General features: G+C 38.9%; 1 protein-coding gene and 1 pseudogene across 1 annotated transcript; both read right to left on the bottom strand.

Moving 5' to 3' along the window:
* Positions 1 to 19,037, bottom strand: part of LOC136208040 (uncharacterized) — a 133,800-nt pseudogene that overhangs the window by 49,700 nt on the left and 65,063 nt on the right.
* On the bottom strand, positions 5,771 to 6,394 carry LOC136209297 (uncharacterized). Its single transcript, XM_066000729.1, has one exon. It carries the CDS (start codon positions 6,314 to 6,316, stop codon positions 5,891 to 5,893), a length of 426 nt encoding a protein of 141 aa, XP_065856801.1. The 5' UTR covers positions 6,317 to 6,394; the 3' UTR covers positions 5,771 to 5,890.

Here is a 19,037-nt window from a genome sequence, read left to right as displayed (position 1 = left end):
TACTTCTGTTATTCAATTCATCTTGGGATATGCCATAAAATTGAATAGAAGCTTGATGTGAAACTGCTGGCAATAAGTTTTGAAAGATGTGTAATCAAATTGCTTCACATTGTCTGTTATGATTGTGTGTGGGATTCCATATATTGTGAGTATTTGTCCATCCCCAAAATCAAAAACGAGATAAACAGTTATATCTGACATTGGCTTAGCTTCTACAATTTAGTGAAGTGGTCTATGAGAACTAGAATGTACTTCTTTTGCTTCTTGGCTTTAGGTAAAGAAACCACAATGTCCACCACCCATGTCACAAAAGGCCATGTTGGATTGATGATTTTCATGGTAGAACAGGGGATCAGATAACTAGGGAACAACTTTGACAAACCTCACATTTTTTACATACTCATTTGCATCCTTAATTAGCCATTAATGGCTAATAAAATCCTTTCAATTGAGCCTTTCTAGCCAATGCATCTCCCCCCCTCACGGGCTCCACAATCTCCCTCATGTATTTCCTTAAGGATATACCGGTCCTCATCAAAGCCTACACATTTCTGCCATTGGTGGCTGAATGAGTTTCAGTATAGGTCTTCCCCAATCGTTGAATAACGTTCGAATTGTCTAAGCACTTTGATACTTTCATTTGTATCAGTTAAAATCTCTTATGTGGTTGCATATTCATAGATCGGGTAGAACCACTATACCAAGGCATTAACGAACATTACTTCTACTTTTTCAGTGCTTGGTCTTGCCTTTGTTGTACCATAGAAGGACAAAAGTGAGGTCCGTTCAGAGTTGAAGCTAGCTTTGCCAATATTTCTGCTTTCTTATTCTGCTCACTTGGGATTCTCTAGACCTCCACATGCATGCCTTCCAACCTAGCCTCTACCAAAAAAATCTAGATCGTCTGAAGGTACATCTTCATTGAGTCCTCCCTAGGCTTATACTAATTAGTTGACTACCATCCATGTGTCACTCTTTATTACTGCTCGGTCTAGCTTTATGAATTTTAGAATATAAAGGACTTGAATCATTGCCTCATATTCAGTGACATTATTCATTGTTGGAAATTTTAATGTTACCACATACTTTAGCATGATTCCGTCTAGGCCCACTATGTACACACTGACCTCGACACCTTCTCTTCCCAAAATTCCATTTGCAAATTGCTCTCAGATGTCTCTAGAAAGCTCTAGATTGCTCATGTCCACTAGTATCTCGATTAGGAAGTCTTCGAGCGTATGCACCTCAAAGGCTCTATGAGGCTCGAATGGAAGCTCAAACTCGGTGAGTTTTAGAGCTAATTCAACAAATCTTCATAATTTCTCCGATCTCTAGAGGATCTTTCTCAATAGTATGTCAATTTATAGCACAATAGGGTGGCTTTGGAAGTAATACCGAAGCTTCTGCGCTACTATCACTATGACATATTCCAGCTTTTCCAATCTCGGTTATCGACTCTCAAACATCTCTTAGCACTCTACTCACATACAACCATCTGTACGGACTCATTATCCATGTTGATGTATAGATTAAGTGTTTCCTTTACTTTTGACTTACGGAGCAAGGGAGGAGATGCTAAAAATATTTTCACCTACTCGAATGAAGTCTGACATTTGGTTGTCCACTAGAAATCTTTTAATCCTTTCAAGCTCTTATAAAATGGCAGGCACTGCTTTACTAAGTAAGAAACGAAACTTCCCAGTGTGTTAACCTTGCCATTCAACTTTTGAACATTGTTGAGGTTTTGACCAGACGCCATCTTTAGGATTAGTTGAATCTTTTCTGGATTAGACTCTATTCCTCTCTGAGAGATCATAAACCCTAACAACTTGCATGAGTCAAACTCCAAACTTCTCTAGATTAAGATTTAGGTTGTATGCATTCAGGGTTGGAAAGATCGTATTGAGGTCCTTGTACGGCTCTTAACGATCATGTCATCCATATATACCTCCATCTTATCCCTAATCAAATCCTTGAATATATTTTTCACCAATATAGGAGGTGAAGCTCATTTTTGTTTATCATTTGGATTCATGGGGATCTGGTGATATCCTTAAGCTGCATCACACACACACACACACACACACACAGAGAGAGAGAGAGAGAGAGAATAGATAGAATAACATGTTGTTGAGTTAATGAGCATATCAATGCACAGTAAGGGTTGAGAGTCCTTCAGGCCTGCTTCGTTGATGTTAGTGAAGTCTACATAGAGTCGCCAGTTGCCATTTGTCTTCTTGACTAAGACAACATTAGATCACCACTTTGGATACTAGACTACCTCAATATGGCCGCAGTCTAACAGCTTATGGATTTCTGCCTGGATGATATTTTGCCTTTGGAGGTCGTGGTTTCTTTTCTTCTACTACACACCTTCTACCAATTTGTCGATGTTCATCGAATGCATCATAACATCTGGTGAGATGCTAGTTGCATCTGTCGGACAAGATGTTATCCTTCAAGTAATTGAGGATCTTGCATAGGTTCAGGCAACTCTGAAGCTATCTGAACTAGCTTGCCTTTTGCTAACCATATGGCCTCCAAGGCCTCTATAGGCTCTACGCTTTCCCAATCCTCTCCCTTTTGTTCTTCTACTTGAGGCTTCATATTTAGGGATGCCATATCGGTCTAGTGGGCCACCATTTGGTTTCCTTGAGCCACTATCGGCTCAAATTTTCCAAGCCAAATTCTGGATGGATCAAGCTCTGACAGAACTTCACAGTAGGGGCCTACCCATTATTGCGTTATTGGGTAAGGTCATGTCTATTACCAAGAACTTAGCTTCAGTCCTCTATTTTAGGAAGCAAAGCAGCTTCGATTGAAGAAGAAGTTTCATCTGACTCTGCTGTCACTAGTAATTAGTCCTGATTCTTCCACTTTTATTTTAAGGTGAATGATACCCAATAGTGGGATTATGTTTCCGCCGATTCCTAGTAGTAGGGCCGAGTTGGGAAGCAACTTGTCTTGGCTGATGGGAGGATTTTGAACACTTCTCTTGTGATGATATTGACCAAGCTTCGGGTAAAGACCCTCTAAACCTTGAAGTCTGCAATTATCATTTAAATAACCAAGCCTTCATCATGCCATTAGTTTGGGTTGTTTTTAAGGTTGCAAAAGTAGAAGTTCGATCGAGTTTCACGTACCCTTATTAGACTGGAAATCCCCCTTTTATTCTTAAGGCCTGATCCTCCCGATATTATGTTGAGGACACCTTTCGACACTCTCTTCTCTACTTTCCTCTCCATTTAGGAGCTTTTCTATATTTGTTGAGGAAGTGGTCCAACTTGCCACCTTCCATCATCTTTTCAAGCTCTGCAATCAGCTACATATAGTTCTTATTATCGTGTCCTTCACTCTTATGGAAGTCATAGAAGGTCCCATTGCTTCGGCTTAAGGTCTTGTTAAGCTTCGTTGGATACTAGATGCGCAACTTGTTGTTTTTTACCCCGTATAAAACCTCTTTACCAGGAGCGTTAAAGAGGATAGAGGGCTTGCCTCTTTGCTCCTCATGCTTTTTTTGGTCCCTATCTTTGTTGTGTCTATCCCTCCTCCCCACCCCATTCAAAGGCTTCTTATCATTCAACAAAGAGTTCAGCTTGTGCTCGTCCTAACGAGTGTAGCTTCTTTCCCTCTTCATCAGCTCGTAAAAGTTTTAAGGTTCGGACGTGACAATACTTTGTTGTAAGGCCCGAATTTGTTAGTTCTGTGCCATGGAGTCTATCGCTCCTCCGATATTAAACTCCTTGATCCTGATGGCCAAAGCCTTAAAATGCTCAATAAATTAAGTCAGGGTTCCCCTTCGGTTTGCATCACCTTATTAAGATCTTGCATCGTTATCTCATCGGGGATGGATGTTATGAAGTGCTTGGTAAAGGATAAAGCCATATTGTTAAAGTTTCGAATGGAACCTAGTAGGAGATGCTCACACTAGTAGGTTACCGAGTCTTTCAGGATGGTTAGGAAAAGATAGCATAGAACAAAATCAATGGCCATTGTTGCTTTCATTGTTCTATTGCAGTTCTTGACGTGGGTTGTTGGATTCCTTACACCACCATACTCTTTTAAGGAAGGGATACAGAACCCTCTAGGCGTCAGTTGATGCCTCATTTCTATAGAGAGTGGAGTGCATATATCGGTTATCTTTGGGGGTCCTATTTGAACCCGCATCTCATCTTTGGCCTTCTACAACTCTTTTTAGATGATCTCGTACATTACACATTTACAAATGGGCCTTTTATCCTCCTCCTTTACCGGCATCTGCCTTTCCTAAACCGGTCTCGAACTGGACGACACCTTTGAGGCTCATCCTTTTCCTTATCCTCTCTATCTCTAGAGGTATGTCTAGGTTCCTCCATTCACCGCCTCTATCTCCAGGGATACGACGCTTCTATCCTTCTTAGGATTTCTGCGGTCGAATCCCTATAATGATCGCCTTGGAGCCAGAGCACTGGACCTTAGCACGCACCATTACATAGCCACTGGATGGATGGAATGTGAGGCTTAGAACACGGCCTTTGAGGTGATGGACTCCTCATGTATTTGCCAGTGTTTCGATTGGAAAGTTGTCCTGTTGCACAAGTGTTTTCTTGGTTTGGACGATGTATAACCTCTTTCACCGCTCCTAGCTTTTTCTTCATTTCAACCATTTATGATGCATGCTCTACTCTGATGCCATCTATATCATGTTGAACCCGGTTGAGGTTCTAACTATATTGTTTGTTGATTTTGTCGAGGAACCATTGATATTGAGGATCCTTATTGGATGATATGCCCTAGAGGTCGACGCTCTTTGAGCTAAGTCAGTAGGCGGAAACATTAGTATTTTGGAAGAAGTATTCATCCACGCTCATCGCACAAATGATGTCATGTAACATGTATAATCTTCTAGAACCTCCATACTTTATCTAAAATGAGAATATCAGCTGGTCGGAGAGGGGTCAACGTCCAACAAATCCTCTTTTATGCTTATGTTAGCAAAGGTTAAAGGGAGGTTGGAGATAATAGAAACATTGTTAACTGTGTAGTGTTTATATACCTCTTGTGGAGTACACATCTTATCTATCTATACTGACTACCAGAGGTAACTGTCACAATATTGGAAATGTACCCTAATTACTCACCAGACACGTGCAAACCTTCGGTTGGTTTTGCAACCTTCAAACTATCATGACGTCAGGTGATGCACCCTGCCCTGCCATATAGCAAGCGTGCTACCAAGTATCCTTTCTTGATTGGGCATAAGGCCTTCGGACTACCCTGATGTCAGGCGGTGCGCTTTGTCACGTACCTTACGTCCTTTGCTCAACCGTTTATCCTTATCTAATTATTCCCTTTTCTTAGCCATATAGCTACTGGCACAGACGGTGGATATCAATCCATACGGCCGGATGTACCGTTCGCATCTTTAGGGCATATTTCTTTTTCCAGATTAGACGGTTTCTGTGAATATTCATGACCTAAAGAGTGATATTGACCTACATGTAAGATCATCCTATCGGAGGTGAAATATTTCCGACGAGATGCCGCCGGCAAAGTGGTATAGGAAGTTTCTATAGCTTTTTTTTTTATTATAAATATTATTATTGCTTATTAAGGAGTAACGTTTTGTTCCAAAACAGGTGATGTATATGGAAGTGGTTAGAAAATCCTTATCAGAATGAAATTATAAAAATAAAAGCATCAAATGAAACCAAAAAAATACGAAGGGATCCGGTTGTTGGTCCATGTCGGCAGCCTATATCGACATCATCATTTACTTTTCTTCCCCCAATTCATAATACCATTTATATTTTTCATATCATTAAAAAAGATAATCAAAGACAAAAATTAATGAATAAGAAGAGTAGAGTTCTCATCCTAGCTAGGCTATGAACTTGACATAGTTATAGAATTAATAAAAGAAACTAAAGTAGGAAATTACAAAAAAGAAAGACAAAAGGAGAGTAGCAGTTGAAGTTGAAAGAGTAGTTGCCCAGGAGTTATCAGGCTTGTGAGGAGGCTTTCTGTAATAGAACGGAAAATAAGGCAAGATAGGCTCCGGCGGAGAAGGCCCACCGTTGTTGTTGTTGTTTGTGAAGGGTGGAGAAGGATAATACGGGAAGTTCCCTGTCGGAGAAGGGTAGTTTCCTGCTGCAGGAGGTGAGTAGGATCCTCCTGTCGGAGGTGATGGATTTACGGGGACAGGACTGGGATTTCCGGTGCCGGTGGGAGGAGGGTAACATGGATATGGGCATGTATCATCGTCGGACAAGATCATCGGAGGAAGATGGAGAAGAATTAAGGTGAGGAAGAGAGTGGAGAAGATTAAGGTAACCATTGGTGTTTTCTTTTCTTGTGTGGGAGAAAAGAAAACAAGAGAAAGAGAGTGAGAGTGGGTGTAGTGTATTTAGATGTCTTTTTAATTAGGAGTGCCATGTCTTGTCATCACCGGCAAAAAGTAATCAAATCAAAAACTAAAGTTTTCTACCCTTTCTTGCTAATATTCAACAGTTGGTTTTATCTACTGTTTATTGTTACTGTTGGAAAAAGTTGTTCAAATAAAACCTTTTTGAAGTATATAAGCTACATTCTACATATTCTTCTCATTTCGACGCATATAATGAAGTTAAAATACATGTTTCTATTTATAAACTCTATATTGTGTACTTGAAATAATTCACAACACTTTATATTCTAATGTACATGTACATGCATTCTAGTATGAATCACGACAATTCAAGAATAATAAACTTTTTTTGACAATATTAATAATCTTAGATACAATGCACCATCATTAATTAATTGTTTATTTATTTTCTTTTCTTAGTTACTGATACGGGTATCTCCTTCAAGGGTTCGAGTCCGGACGAAGGGAGTCGGGTGAGAAACGAAGCACAACTAGCACACGGAGAAAAGAGGCAAAAACTACCACACACGGCGTGTATAGCCCTCCCACACGCCGTGTGGAGTTGGTTCTCGTCCAAGAGGAGGTCGCAACTAGATTTGGGAAGAACAAAATTCGTTCGCCAAAGGTAGAAAGCCAGCCACACAGTCACACACCGTGTGGAGTGACTCACATGCCGTGTATAGGCTCACTCACTCGGCATGTGGGGGTGATAATTCCTTCAGTTTTCTGTCCCTTTCCGTAATTAACTATTTTGCCACTCACATATTTATTATCTTGTCGTTTATGATTAATAACCTAAATGCTACCTATCCTTGTATTTCCTATTTACCCATAGTCATTGTTATTGAGTTGTAACCCTAGTAGGATAATTGAGTCCTTTATCATTTTATTTGGGAGGGCTATATAAGCCTTCTCCGGTAACGAACTTTTGATGAATTTAGCTAGAGAAGAGTCATCTTTATTGATTTAAGATTAAAATCAACTCGTCCAAAACCGATCTGTATCAGTTACCGAAAAAATTAAATGTTTAATTTGAGAAATATAATGTACAAAATAAAAATTATTCTATAAACTAATAAATATTAATTTATCGATAAATTAATAAAATATTCAGTTATCGATAAATTAATAATTATGTATAAGATAATAATTTTTTAGGTCTCAGGGATATTCATTTACAAAGTTTTTACCGTAATGGTTTTTGTTAACACGTGATATGCAATTCTTTGTGTTGGGTTTAATACATCAACCGTACCCTGAACTTTTCGAAAAAAGATTCATTGGCCTAGTGAAATTTTAAGGTGTCTCGCTAGTCCCTTATACTTGTTTAAAGTGTAAATTATAAATACCTCAAATGTCAATTAAAGATTCGGGATACAAGGTGAACAACACGCTCTAGGAAAAGATAGGCAACAATTCCTCACTATTATCCTCTTATTTTATAGTATTTTATGAGTGTTTGAGTTGATTTTCTAAGTGACTTTAGTTCATTTTAAGGCATTTTCATGCATTTTCAGTAAAGTCGGAAGTGGAGCTCGACGAATAGGGAGAAAGAAATGTGGAAACATAGAAATTAACACCATTGTTACCGTATTTTTGTATGTTGACTTCTTGATTAGAGCGTCGATCATTTGAGAACACAACCATCAAAAAAGGGGTCGGAGACCGACGAACCCTCTCCGATGATAAAGTCAGTTGATAAACTATAGAATATCAAAGACTAACAAGAATGTACTTCAATGATTAGAAATGAGTTACCTCGATTCTGGAGCACATCTACTATTATAGATAACTAAAGTAATATCTCAGACACGTGGCGGCTTATGATAGGTCAGTGGACCCTATCTTTGTTTGTCATTATATTTATGGGAATGAGGAGCGTGTATTTAGAATCCAATGCTTTGATTGGTCCACGTGTCTTCCAAATATCCTTTTTAGGAAATTGCATTCAACAACACAAAGATGGCCGAATGACTGCCTTCGACAACACGAAGACGACCGAATGACCACCTTCGGTCCATACCTAAGCCATAACCACAACCCTTCATTTCTCTTTGTGTTGGGCAGAATCTATCTGAGCTTCTTAAATCATAGTGGGCCCACTTGTCATAAGCCCAAATGATTTAATACTATAACAACCATTAAACTCGATGAGCAGGTAATTAGTCGATGAGGATTCAAGTGATCTACAAGCTCTTGTAAACTACATCATTCTTATATCAATTTGGAGATGTTACTCAACGAGCAACATAACTACTTAATAAGTAGCGACAAAATTCTAGAATTAAAGATTGACCATTAAAGTTAAAGTTTTACTTCTTATTTCATTTTAAGCACAATTCTCTCCTAATGAAGAGATAATTCTCACTATTTAAAACTCCTTTTTTGTATTTACATCTATTTAGGAGTCTTCAGTTGCTCCTATAAATGGGTGCTTTAGTTCATAATTTTGGGAGGTTTGATTTTCTTATTGCTTTAGTTCAGTTCTTTAGTTCATTTCCTCTTCTAGAAGGTAAAGTTCAGATTGTTTATTGGTAGTTCAAATTCTATTTGTTTGTTACTTTTTTTTATTCAAGTTTATTGCATTAATATAGAGTTTTAGTTCATTCTTTTTTTCCCTATTTTTTTATTCACATATAAGATTTATTTAGTCATGTTTTTCTCTCAGTTTTCTACTTACTTAATCAACCATCCTTATTTCACCATGAACTAAACCTCCATAGCTAGAGCTATACCGGATATTAACTGAAATATATAGTTCACTATTAATCTAAATCCAAGTTTATTGTGTTTAAATTAGGGAATTAAGATACAGAAACTTATATTGTAGTTGGATATTTTGTCAGTATTTAATTAGTTCGAGTTAGTTAGTTTTGGTTGGTTAAAGCCTGATTAGCTAGCGGAATAATATAGTTTAGACTCGATCATCCATTAGTATATTTTTGGGGAAGCGGTTCTAGTTTGGAATTTAATGTCGAGGTTTTTCCATCAAACATAAATCTTTCGTTAATTTCTTACCTTAGGCTAGACTTAAGAATTCGTTAACTTTAAGTAGAGCTAATAATATGAAGCCTAAGTATTAGTTGCCTTTAGGGGAAAATCATAAATAAACATTAAAAAATATTTTAATAAGTTTAGTATGTATTGAAAACCTAAGAACTGAGAGAAGAAAAATATATTGATTCAAGAAATCAAGTATCGATTACAAGGAGAACAATGAGTTATATAGGTGTAGGATTAACAGCATAACAAAGCCCTAACTAATCTGTTAATCCCATCTGTAAAGACTAAAATACCCTCACTGTTTATTGTACAAAATACACTTAAGTCCCTATATTAACTACTGATAATTCAACAGCCCTCCCTCAAGTTGAAATACTATTGTCATGTGAACTTGATCTTTATCAGTGTTCTTCAACCAGGACTTCAAAAGTATATATCTGCATTTTGTGTAGTGTTGGTGACATTTGATTTCCTGTTAGAGGTTTCGTCAGCAAATCTGCCAGTTGCTGAGTAGAACAAACATACGGTGTGTGAATGAAACCTGATTCCATGTGCTGCCTGACAATGTGACAATCTATTTCCACGTGTTTCATCTGTTCGTGAAATACAGGATTAGCTACTATGTGTATTGCAACCTGATTGTCATAGTATAAAGGTATAGGCAACTGTGGTTGATACTGAAACTCACTCAATAGATATGAAAGCCATTTTAATTCACATGATGCAGTTGACATAGCTCTGTATTCTGCCTCTGCAGAGCTTTTACTACAAGCACCTTGCTTTTTAGATTTCCAAAATATTAGATTCTGACCAATAAGAACACAATACCATGTTACTGATTTCATCGTTATCTTACATCTTCCCCAATCTGAATCACAATAGGCTTCCATTTGAGTTAAATCTCCATTTCTACTGTAGTACAATCCAGTATGCATTGACCCCTTTAGATATCTAACCACGTACATGGCTGCTTCCATCTGTAAAACAGCTGGATTATTCATATACTGAGATAATTATTGTGTAGCATAAGCTATATCTGGTCTTGTAAAACCCAGATATAACAACCTGCCAACCATTCTTCTGAACCTCTCAGGCTCAAGACAAGGTGTGGATTCATCTTCTATCTTTACCCTACTTTGAAAAGGTCTATTCACACTATTAGCTCCATCTAGCCCGACATCCTTGATTAAATCCTTAATGTACTTAGACTGGGAGATCATTAGATCTTGTTCTGATCTAGCAAGTTCAATACCAAGGAATTACTTTGCCTCTCCCATATCCTTGATAGTAAAAGAATCATCTAGAGCTCTTTTAGTTTCATTTATCAGCTTCATTGAAGTTCCAGTAATCAGAACATCATCCACATAGACAATTAGAGCAAGAAAATGATTATCTGTTGTTTTCTTTGTAAACAAACAATAATCATGAATTGATTTCACATACCCAAATTGAAGAAGCTTATCAGTGAATGCTTTGTTCCATTGTCTTCCGGTTTGTTTCAAACCATACAATGATTTCTCCAGTTTACACACCATTCCTTGACTGTCATACCCTTCAAGTGCCTCCATGTATAATTCTTCTTCAATGCAACCATGCAAATAAGCGTTGTTGATATCTATTTGCTGAATTGGCCAATTGTTTGATATGGCTACAACAAGAAATATTCTTACAGTAGTGACCTTTGTCACTAGTGAGTAACTATCATGATAGTCAATTCCAAATCTCTGATTATAACCCCGAGCAACAAGTCTAGCCTTGTATCTAGAGACAATGCCATCAACTGCATACTTGACTTTAAAAATCCACCAGGAGGTGATTGCGGTTTTTCCTTTTGGAAGTGGAACCAATTTCCATGTGTTGTTTTTCTCTAAAGCCGCTATTTCTTCTGCCATAGCTTGCTCCCATTTGGTGCTTCCTTTTGCTTCTTTGTATGTTTTAGGTTCATACTCCTTTTGCATTTCCACTAGATAAGCTGAATGTGCAGTACTTAGTAGTAAAGAGCTTTGTCCCGCATGTGAGACATTATTGACTACAAAATATTTCATCCATATAGGCTGTGCATTGATGCGCCTCCTGTAAAGGAGACTCACTAAGGGATAAGTGTACCCCGTCGTTATCAAGTAATAAATTTCTGGAAAAGTCCAGGTATCGTCCACAGGATTTATTTCTGCAAGTATCGAATTACTTGGTCTCAGGTGTTATCTAGGCTTTGGGGGTTTTGAGTTTGGTTTTTCTTAAGTTAATCTACTCCTATGTTGAATTATACTACTCCTAGCTAAGTTATCTAATTCTAACTAAGTTATTCTACGCCTAATTAAGTTACTCTACCCCTAATTAAGTTAAACTACTCCTAGGTGATCTTTTACCAATGTAATTATCCGAAGGAACATGAAGGGATACGATGATAATGAAAATAGATTGTTTAGACAACGGAATTAAAACCTAATCTAAGTCACTTGTGTCCGAGGCGATTAACCCTACCTACCCTCCTGAGGTCCCTAGTTTGTGATTCCCTTATAAGGCCGAAACTAGCTCTAAGGCTCAGCAATTTGGGCTTAATCTTCTATAGGGTCGTCAATCCTATAGGCACTGACTACGTCAGATTCAGCTCGCAATATGTGCCAACTTAATTTTGGGATTATTGAATGAGTTAAACCAATCAGACAAAGCGTAAGACAAATATTAAAGCAATAAAACAGTTGAATAAACAAAACTATAATATATATCAAAGATGAAAGTATTGTCACGAAGATACAATGAGCCTAGGATTCATAACATGGATCAGAGGCTAGACAGAATATAAAAGAAGAAAAATCCCTTTCAGGGAACCTGTCTACCAATGCAGGCGTCTTCCTAGGGCTTAAGGATGGAGCTTGAGCAATCCTCGGTGAACGGAGCTTCGGAGGTGTCTTCAATGGAGGTTTGAAGGATATGGAGGAGGTGGAGAGGATTTCTCAAGGTGAAAGCTAAGAAAATTACAAAGATAAAAGATATCTAATTTACAATGGAAAAGTTCTATTTATAGTTGTAGCTCGGGCCCTCTTTTTGACCTATTTCATATCCTTGTGCAGGTGGGAAGTCGTGGGACTGGTCGTGGAGTCGTGGGGTCAAAACTGACTTTTTTGACCAATTCCCACAGGTCAGCTCGCCGAGCAGGGCGCGCTGCTCGGCGAGCTGGCCCTTGCAGGCCAGCTCACGGTGAGCAGGCCCCCAGCTCGCCCGAGCTGGCCTATAATGGCCAGCTTGCCCGAGCAGGCCCCTGGAGGCCTGCTCGGCGAGCTGGCCTAAAAAGACCAGTTCGACGAGCCGTTTTGCCCTGCACGCTTCCGCACGGTTGCTCGATGTTCCACGATGTAATTCTCGCCCGAATTTATCCCTGCGCATGCACGAAAACTCCAAATAATATTAGTCTCGAGGCTAAATTGACCCGCCAATCGCTCATTTTAAGCAAACGCTCTGTTTGGTGCGACTTTTGGCGGATCAATTAGCTATAAAAGATAACGGAATTATAACATACATGCCATTTTGGCCTTATTTGCCTGAAATGATCAGAAAACGAGCCTAAACAATAAAAAGTTAATAAAACATTTCCAATTCCTAACTAACTCACACAAAGGCATATAAATGCGAGAATTGCTCGCTTATTCATGAAATAACACTAAAAACCGTCCTAAAACCGTACCCAAAGATAGGGGTTTTTGACCCCTATCAAACCTCCTCGCACTTAAAACTTTACTTGTCCCCAAGTAAACTAAAAAACTAAACCCGCAATCACAAGCAAGCTAGGAAACCTCCCGGTTTGACTAGGTGCTTGACACAATTTCGAGCATCTGTAATTACATGCATTTGGAAATACAAAGTAGAGACACAATATCCAAAAGCCGCATTTCAATTATCATAGGTCATATGTTTTAAGCAAAAGGACACATGTTCAATTAAACGAGGTTAAGGGGATAGCTAAATAAAACACCTCACCATAGGTAGTTCACTCGATTCACACAATTTTTTGTGGCTAAAGTGTTTACTCTCAGCTTATGTTCTTGCTTAGGATTACGTTGACTTTGCACGTTCATCCGAGTTCCTCTACTATGCTATATGACTCCGATGATATCAAAAACAGCCTCAAATTGGGGTTTTAATATGGTTAGAGGGTTAAAGGTACAACGAGGGTTAGGAGTTCTAGCGCTAGAAAAACAAAGTTTAAAGATGGCTTTAGCAAATTGTGAAGTGATTGAGCTTTTTATTTACATATATATATTTTTTTTCTTTTCTGAGACGTTCTAATTTTAAGAACTGGGAGATAGAGTTCTCCTTCTTTTGTTCGTCTCTTTTCTTTTCTTTTTCTGTTTTTCTTTTTTTTTTCTTTTTCTCTTTTCTCTTTTTTTTTTGGATAGTGATGCTCATTCACTTCTTAGACTTTGGCTTGCTACTATGATGCCATAAACAAAGATAAAGCGCTAGGAGAAAGCAAAGGCTCAATGCGAGCTTTGCAAAAACTGGGTTAGGTAACAAACCAAGTGATTGTTTGCAAAAATTGGGTCAGAACGAAAGAAAAATCTACAAACTACAAAAATATAGGCTCAAAGGGGCTTCCTAGAGTGGATAAAAAAGAGAAAATAAGGTAAAGAAAAGGGTTAATTCTAATGAGGCTGATTCATCGTTTATCATCTCAAATCATTGCATGTAGGTTCAACACAGTATTAGGTACAAAATCTGTAATCTTTCCACAAGTCAAAGCATTCACACAAAAATGTCAAGAAAAAGAGCTTTTTGATGTTCGCTCTTAGGCTCAAATTCAACTCACAATTCTTTGGGTTTCAATTTTGTGTTTACTAGTTCTCCCCAAACTCAAGTTTAACATCACATGCCTTCAATCCTTAAGTTATCTATCTAAGTAATGATTTTAGCATTTCTTCAAAAGTAGGGTCTAAATGCAAACTTTAGCTCATGCTTTCACAGATACAAGGATTGTGTCCTACACCTAAACTAATTGTCATGCAATCTTAGATTCGGTTCTCAGCCCTCAAGGACAAATAACGAAGTTTAGATTCGAAGGAGGTTCACGGTTTTAGGTCCTAAACATGCGAAAACATAAATAAAACCCAAAAACGCTAAACTAAACTAGACACGACGCAACAAAAATTTTAAAAATTATACAATTTTTGTAAGTTTGTCTACCCCTCCTCCTCACACTAAAAATATGCAATAAGTTCCAACATTGCATCACAAACCATAAAGAACAAGTGTAAAAAGTTAGGGTGGAGAAGACAACTTACTCATCGGTCGGGGGGGGGGGGGGGGGGGGTGGCCACGGCATGTTGTAGCGCTCACAGTAGTCTGCCGCTACATATTCAAGGCTTGTGAGCCTCCGGTCCATGTTCTGCTCGAAGTTAGTGAACCGTTGGTCCATTTGTTGAACAGTGTTGAAGGTCCGAAGGTTAAGGTCTCTCATTTCTTCCATCATGGTGTTGATGGCTTGGAATTGGGCCTCCGTCCCCGGCTCTTGGTGTTCCGTTTGGTCATCTGTTGCTGCATCTTCTTCTTCCTCAGGTTCGTCGTGCTCTCTCTCTCTTTGTCGTGGTGGGTTTCTTGCCCGTTTTCTTGCCCTCCCGCTTGAGCTTGCTCCTCCAGATGAGATCCTATTTAAAACTGCATGAAAAGTAGACCTTCCCAAAAATGTGGAGTTAAGCAAGGTGGGGTGAAAACCATCTTCGTTGATTTCCAAATTTTTGAATTGGTTATCAAGGAAGTTGGTTACCAAATGTCCAAGACCAAGTGATCCGCGTTTTCTACTTGTTTGGCTTTGAAAGCCTTCAAAGATAGTTTTGACATTATCAACGGGTTTATGATTAGCTACACACCACAATATGAGCAATTCCGTGCTCGAGACCTTATTGCTCTCGCTTTTGCCTAGCAAGTTGTAAGCCACAAACTTGTGTATAAGGTTTAACAATGGGTCTAAGAGAGCGACCGGGCTAGCAGTGCGGGAGTGATAATCTGATTGTAGAAGAAATAAATCCCCGGCAACGGCGCCAAAAACTTGATGCGCCTCTTGTAAAGGAGACTCACTAAGGGATAAGTGTACCCCGTCGTTATCAAGTAATAAATTTCTGGAAAGTCCAGGTATCGTCCATAGGATTTATTTCTGCAAGTATCGAATTACTTGGTCTCAGGTGTTATCTAGGCTTTGGGGGTTTTGAGTTTGGTTTTTCTTAAGTTAATCTACTCCTAGGTTGAATTATACTACTCCTAGCTAAGTTATCTAATTCTAACTAAGTTATTCTACGCCTAATTAAGTTACTCTACCCCTAATTAAGTTAAACTACTCCTAGGTGATCTTTTACCAATGTAATTATCCGAAGGAACATGAAGGGATACGATGATAATGAAAATAGATTGTTTAGACAACAGAATTAAAACCTAATCTAAGTCACTTGTGTCCGAGGCGATTAACCCTACCTATCCTCCCGAGGTCCCTAGTTCGTGATTCCCTTGTAAGGCCGAAACTAGCTCTAAGGCTCAGCAATTTGGGCTTAATCTTCTATAGGGTCGTCAATCCTATAGGCACTGACTACGTCAGATTCAGCTCGCAATATGTGCCAACTTAATTTTGGGATTATCGAATGAGTTAAACCAATCAGACAAAGCGTAAGACAAAGATTAAAGCAATAAAACAGTTGAATAAACAAAACTATAATATATATCAAAGATGAAAGTATTGTCATGAAGATACAATGACCCTAGGATTCATAACATGGATCAGAGGCTAGACAGAATATAAAAGAAGAAAAATCCCTTTCAGGGAACCTGTCTACCAATGCAGGCGTCTTCCTAGGACTTAAGGATGGAGCTTGAGCAATCCTCGGTGAACGGAGCTTCGGAGGTGTCTTCAATGGAGGTTTGAAGGATATGGAGGAGGCGGAGAGGATTTCTCAAGGTGAAAGCTAAGAAAATTACAAAGATAAAAGATATCTAATTTACAATGGAAAAGTTCTATTTATAGTTGTAGCTCGGGCCCTCTTTTTGACCTATTTCGTATCCTTGTGCAGGTGGGAAGATGTGGGACTGGTCGTGGAGTCGTGGGGTCAAAACTGACTTTTTTGACCAATTCCCGCAGGTCAGCTCGCCGAGCAGGGCGCGCTGCTCGGTGAGCTAGCCCTTGCAGGCCAGCTCGAGGTTAGCAAGCCCCCAGCTCGCCCGAGCAGGCCCCTGGAGGCCTGCTCGGCGTGAGCTAGCATGGCCAGCTCGCCCGAGCAGGCCCCTAGAGGCCTGCTCGGTGAGCTGGCATAGCCAGCTCGCCCGAGTTGGCCCAAAGGCCAGCTCATCGCGAGCTGGCCTAAAAAGGCCAGTTTGACGAGCCGTTTTTCCCTGCACGCTTCCGCACGGTTGCTCGATGTTCCACGATGTAATTCTCGCCCGAATTTATCCCTGCGCATGCACGAAAACTCCAAATAATATTAGTCTCGAGGCTAAATTGACCCGCCAATCGCTCATTTTAAGCAAACGCTCCGTTTGGTGCGACTTTTGGCGGATCAATTAGCTATAAAAGATAACGGAATTATAACATACATGCCATTTTGGCCTTATTTGCCTAAAATGATCAGAAAAGGAGCCTAAACAACAAAAAGTTAATAAAACATTTCCAATTCCTAACTAACTCACACAAAGGCATATAAATGCGAGAATTGCTCGCTTATTCATGAAATAACACTAAAAACCGTCCTAAAACCGTACCCAAAGATAGGGGTTTTTTACCCCTATCATGCATGTTGCTTAGTAGATCTCCTTCCTTGTACCTCCACAGGCAACTGTGTCCTTGCAGTTTCTGAAACGTCTACATTATGCTCAATTCCAGCCGAGTGTTCTGAATTTGCATTGACTGAATTAGAAGGTGACCTTTGCAGTTGGACACTAGCAGGTGAGGGTGCTTCATTGTCAGGAAGAATATTTGAGGATGTAGGAGTCTCATACACTGCATTATCATTAGTGTCAAATGTTGATTCATTTCTAAGTGAAACTCTGTACATTGAAGTATCAACATTCTGCAAAATAGATATGTTTGCCAACTCAAAATTCTGGTAGGGGATACATTTAATAATGTTGTTGCATGTAATAATGCCTCTCCCCAGAACTTAGTTGGTAATGAGCTTTCCTTTAATAAAGCCCTAGCCACAGTGATTAAACTTCTATGCCTTCTCTCTACCACTCCATTCTGTGGTGGTGTATACACACATGATTTTTGGTGCAAAATTCCATGTTTTAGCAGAATTGATTGAGTAGCTTGACTAATGAATTCAGTACCATTATCTGTTCTTATGCTTTTTACAGTCGTCTGAAATTGTGTATTAATCAAACACAAAAATCCTTCAATTAAAACACTCACTTGATCCTTATGTTTGAATAAAACTTTCCAAATCACCCTGCTATAGTCATCCACAATGGTTAACATATACATGTAACCACTTAGAGAAGCTTGTTTATAGGGACCCCAGCAATCCATATGTAAAAGATAAAACACTTTTATTAACTTTGTTGTACTATTACAAAAAGGTTTCCTGGTTTGCTTAGATCTTATGCAAACATCACATTTGCTAAAACACTGAGGATCTACAAAATGAGATACATGAGACATTTTTTCTGCTGAAATATGTCCCAGTCTTTTATGCCACAACTATGAATCTATATCTGCTTCTCTTACGGATAAAGCAGTGACATTCTTATTCAAACTACAAACTTCATTTATTATAGCTTGGCTAAAAGATTCTTCATTCAAATAGTACAATTCGTTCTTCATTCTTCCCACTGCTATGACTTCCTTACATTTCTGGTCCTGCAAAACACATTGCTTAGCCCAGAATTTCACACTCACTTCCTTATCTGTCATCAATCTGCTAACTGATAACAAGTTTTGTTTGAAATTTGGCACATATAAAACATTTTTTAAGTGACATCTTTGCTGGAAATGCACTTCTCCCTCATAATCTACTGAATGTACTTCTCCAGTTGGTAAGAAAATCCTCATAGGATGATGCAATTTAACAATATTGCTCATGACTGACCAATTAGAAGTCATGTGTGTGGTTGGCCCTGAGTCTATTATCCATTCAATTAACATGCTATTGCTAGAAATAGAATTACCTGAACAAGCTCCTGCAAATCCAGCAAAAGCAGAGAATTCTGATTGTTGTTGCTCAGCCTGTTTGCCTTTCAATGCTCTTTGCACCTCTCTCTGCATCATCTCCAGTTTTTGCAACATATCTTGTATTGTGTCATTCCTGTGTTTGTCACCTGGGTCATTAAAATCATTTGTGCACAAAGGATTATCAAGATCATATGAGTTTTCTTGAGTTAAGTTGGCCCGGTGTGTGGCTGGACCAGTTATCCTTTTCCCTTTGAACCATTCCGGATAGCCTTTTAGCCTGAAACATTCTGTTTTCTCATGGCCTTCCTTCCTACAATAAGTGCAAAACTTATCTGACTTATTTTTAGTGTTATGACCTCCTTTTCCACTAGAATTGATGCCGTTGTTATTAAAATTTTGCTTTCTTCCTGCAGACATATTGACAAATTCCACAGAATTGTTGTTTGTGTTTCCATTTCTTTGCTTCTTAATGCGAGAAAGCATAGAAAATGCCTTATTCACTGAAGG

The sequence above is a fragment of the Euphorbia lathyris genome, chromosome 10 (assembly GCF_963576675.1).
Source record: "Euphorbia lathyris chromosome 10, ddEupLath1.1, whole genome shotgun sequence".
Classification (NCBI taxonomy): domain Eukaryota; kingdom Viridiplantae; phylum Streptophyta; class Magnoliopsida; order Malpighiales; family Euphorbiaceae; genus Euphorbia; species Euphorbia lathyris.
Note: the sequence above shows the minus strand (reverse complement) of the source record. Positions and strands in the feature narration are given on the sequence as shown.

Bases quoted from the DNA above. Each gene is read 5' to 3' on its own strand.
- LOC136209297 (XM_066000729.1), bottom strand. From the start codon at position 6,316: ATGGTTACCTTAATCTTCTCCACTCTCTTCCTCACCTTAATTCTTCTC.